Here is a 3,863-nt window from a genome sequence, read left to right on the forward strand (position 1 = left end):
CCCAAAACAACGCAACCTCGAAAATCTAACGACGCACAGTGAAAATTAGTACTAATTAAGCAGCGACGCAACTTCGAAAAAACGCAAAACGAAACGACGCAAAGCGAGGTATTGGTGTATCCCCTTTTTGTACCCCGATTTCGCAAACATCCTGTAGAGGACGAAGGACCAGAACTAGGAATAGTCGTGGAGGATCGTCTCGATCGAAGAAGGTCAGGAATTAGAATGTGTCAACTGCGAACTCGTGTTTAGTCAGTTTGCTGTTGACACGAGTCAGAGGAGCGGATGAAATTAGACATTTTTTCTATAAGCTTTCCCACGGGTGCTATAAATGAACTACGGTAAAGAATCGAACGTTATTTTCGTCCCATCTATTTCCATACAGAACACTGCGGCACGCGTCGCATTTTTAAATCGATAAGTTGGACTGTTCCTATGTAGAAAGAGACGAGCGTAGCCTCGTACCGATCTGATGGTCACGGAACGCGTTTGATGAGACGGATGGGAAACGGAACCGCGGCACCGTGTCATCGGATGATACGCAGAGGTGACGCGACGCGATGCGAGTGGCTATCGGACTTTACAGTTGGACACGTACGTGCATATGTTCGTCGAACGTAGCACCGCATCAATTTGGAACGAGACCGTAGGCGTATTTTTAGCTGCGGCGACCTTTAGGGCCGACCACTCCCGGTCACGTTTTCATTAAATATAGATGAAACGCTCCTAAACGTTTCCGACGGGCTGATCAAATTTTAAGGATGCATAGGTTATATGTATACTTAAACGATGCTAGCATGTTGAATTTGTTATTATAGTTACTATTAAAAAGCTATCTGTACAATTTTAAATCAATTCATGGATTTTCTGAAAAATTATAGTCACTTAAAATTTGCATGTATTCTTATCGTAATCAGCAATAGCTCAAAGAAAAGTACACTTTGATCTTGAAAATAACCCAGAAAAAACGNAAATTTGTGATAGGAAAGTACTTATATAAACAATATAACAAATTCTACCAATTTTTATTGTTCAGAAACCAATTGAACGTTAACAAGTAAACTTTTTTTCATCCAAAATCATTGTTCTTTGCTGATCTCTTTTTAATTATGAGAAATGCGTTTTTCTAAGGTACATAAACTTTTCGGATTGACTGTATAGCCAATACATCCTTAATCGGCCCGGTTTCGTAAAGCTCAGTCGAGTCGGTAGGTATGATCGAACAGAACGTCAGACGTATCGTGAAGACTCACCTGACCGAGCCCGATGTGACCAAAAATGGCATTGGCGTCGGACACGGGCTCAACGGCGAACTGCTCACCGAACTTCGAGTGCTGCTGAGAACGGAGTGCGGGCACTGCGGCGGGCCGACGTGTGCACCGGTGGACGCGCTTCCACCTTTGCTCGAGGAACGTCCCTTGAGGCAAGGAATCTTCGACCAGCCGCTCACGTCCTTGTTTGAGACACCTGCGAGCAAACATCGTCTATCAGCTGCGCCATGGTATCGCGACATTATTCACCGACCTGCTTGAACGCACGAACACACGTTTCGTATTAAATACAGGGTGTCCCGGAAAAAGTCTTAGAACCGAACAGTAAAACTAAACGAAGCCATGCGCAAAACGATCAACAATTGCAAAAACTGGATTGTGCCCGGTCATAGACTCTCGGGACCACGAGTATAATTCCTGGCTTCGCGTCGCCATGATGGTTAACTATATCTATTGATCCCTGTGTCAATTCCCAATATCAGCGTATTATCCATTAAGCAAACGATCGAAAATAAATAGAGGAAAAACAGTTGGTGCCCGCAAATGATGGCTCGTACGCGTTCCACTCGCGTGCTCCGCACGATCTCTCCAATGCGTTCACATAAATTATTCATAAAATGTATCGCTGCGTGTCAACTTTACGATATCGTGTTCCCGTGTCGCGTAGCTAATAAGCTAAGAACGCTCGCTAATAAAACCTCTTGCTTGTAAATTTTCTCGACGTTCAGGAAGGAAGTGCGATAGTCCTTGACCATACGAAGCAAGTTCAAGGTTTTTCGTGGAACGTGAGCCGTGAAACGCTCGCGTACAGTCCATCAAACAGAGCTAACATCCTGAGCTGCTGTTCACTGAGTTCGTTGAAAGATCCGTGTCGAACGTCCGCTTTCAATGTTTAATTCCGCGACTGTCTATAAAGACTCGCCCCCGGGAACATCGTTTCTCGGAGACTTCCTTCGAACCGCGAATCGATCGATACGTCTTTCACGCCCACTCGATGTCACGGGCGATTCAATTAAAAATCTCGACGAGACGCTGTCGCCGACCGAGCTCGGGGCTCGGATGGCTGATCACAGACGGATTTATTTCCAATCACGCAGTAAAAGATTTTACGATAGAACAGACTCGTAGTGGTACGGGGAGAACCGAACGAACAAGAAAAACCGGAACGTCTCGCCGCTGTTCATATCGGACATATCTCCGTTCCGGGATTTTTTTTCCGGTCCATGAACGATACCGACACAATAATTGATACAGTCGATTGTTACGATGTTCCTTGATTCGTCTGCGAAGTCATCGAATACGTTCCACCCCTTTGGTTCCCCGTCGATCGAGAACGATTCGTAGAATGGAATCAGACGAAGATCGAACTGCGGTCATATTTTCCAACGAATCACACGAGACCTCGGCAACATCGAGACGAAAGCTTGATAAATCCGGACGAAACCGACTTTAACTTCGAAAAGCGGTCGAGCCTCGATTTCGCATGTGGGTGAAGGCAACAAACAACGACGCTTAGAACGAATGGGTCAATTTAATTACCAACAACTCGCTTCGAACGACCATCTTCTTCAGTAAGAAAATATTATATGTACAAATAAGTCTCCGCCGTTTGAAATCAGATAGTGCAACCAGTAAATTATGACGGCTAGTAGAGTAGATGTGGGTATTACTACGGAGTAGAAATACACCAATACCTCGCTTTGCGTCGTTTCGTTTTGCGTTTTTTCGAAGTTACGTCGCTGCTTAATTAGTACTAATTTTCACTGTGCATCGTTAGATTTGCGAGGTTGCATTGTTTTGGGTTCGAGTCTTTAATTTTTTTTTGTTGAAATTTCATTTTTTTTCTAAAAGATGGCAACACTTTTGTTTCTAATTGCGCCATGCCATCAAAACACGGGGATTCTCTTTCTAACTATTAGGTTGGGGAATAAGTTCATAGCGTTTTTATAATTTCTTTTATTTTACAACGATTTGTTTGCTGTTTGGCAACGGGTAAGTATTCATTCGATAGAACTCTTTCTGCTCTACAAAACTATGTTAATTGTATTTTTGAGTTATTTAATTTTTTATTAGTTTTGAGGCTTAGAAATGGAATACCCAGGAGGCAAAAATCAACATTTTCGACACCTGCTCTTCTTTGCTTTTCATCGAGGTCAAAAAGCTGCCGAAGCAGCCCGGGACATTTGCGACGTGTATGGAGAAGGTGTCATAGGCGAGTCTACAGCACGGAAATGGTTTGCAAAGTTAAAAAATGGCGACTTTAACGTCGATGACACGTCCCGCAGCGGAAGGCCTTCTGAATTCGATGAAGAACGTCTCAAATCACTTTTGAAGGAGAACGGTCGCCAAACCAGTCGTGAATTGGCGGAAAAAATGAACTGCGATCATAAAACGATTCTATAATTGATTAACTTATTGATATAATTATTGTTTTTTGTTTAAATAAAAGTCTTCGGTAAAAACGCTACGAACTTATTCCCCAACCCAATAAATATCATGAGTCTGAGTCGCGAACAGATACTTAGTACAGATAGTACTTATAATTAGTACAGATAGTTTCGTCGAGCTAAATAGCACGGGAAGGGGTTAAAG

At 43.1% G+C, this 3,863-nt stretch overlaps 1 protein-coding gene across 1 annotated transcript in view; it reads right to left on the bottom strand.

Moving 5' to 3' along the window:
• The window catches only part of LOC108626647 (uncharacterized), a gene marked incomplete at its 5' end in the record, with an annotated part of 17,371 nt that overhangs the window by 7,287 nt on the left and 6,221 nt on the right, over positions 1–3,863 (bottom strand). Inside the window, one exon of the mRNA XM_018027440.2 lies at positions 1,254–1,467. Within this exon, the coding sequence (XP_017882929.2) occupies positions 1,254–1,467 (214 nt within the window). The remainder of the gene's footprint in view (positions 1–1,253; positions 1,468–3,863) is intronic.

Source organism: Ceratina calcarata, unplaced genomic scaffold, assembly GCF_001652005.2.
Source record: "Ceratina calcarata isolate Rehan_Ccalc_2016 unplaced genomic scaffold, ASM165200v1 scaffold423.2, whole genome shotgun sequence".
Taxonomy (NCBI): Eukaryota; Metazoa; Arthropoda; class Insecta; order Hymenoptera; family Apidae; genus Ceratina; species Ceratina calcarata.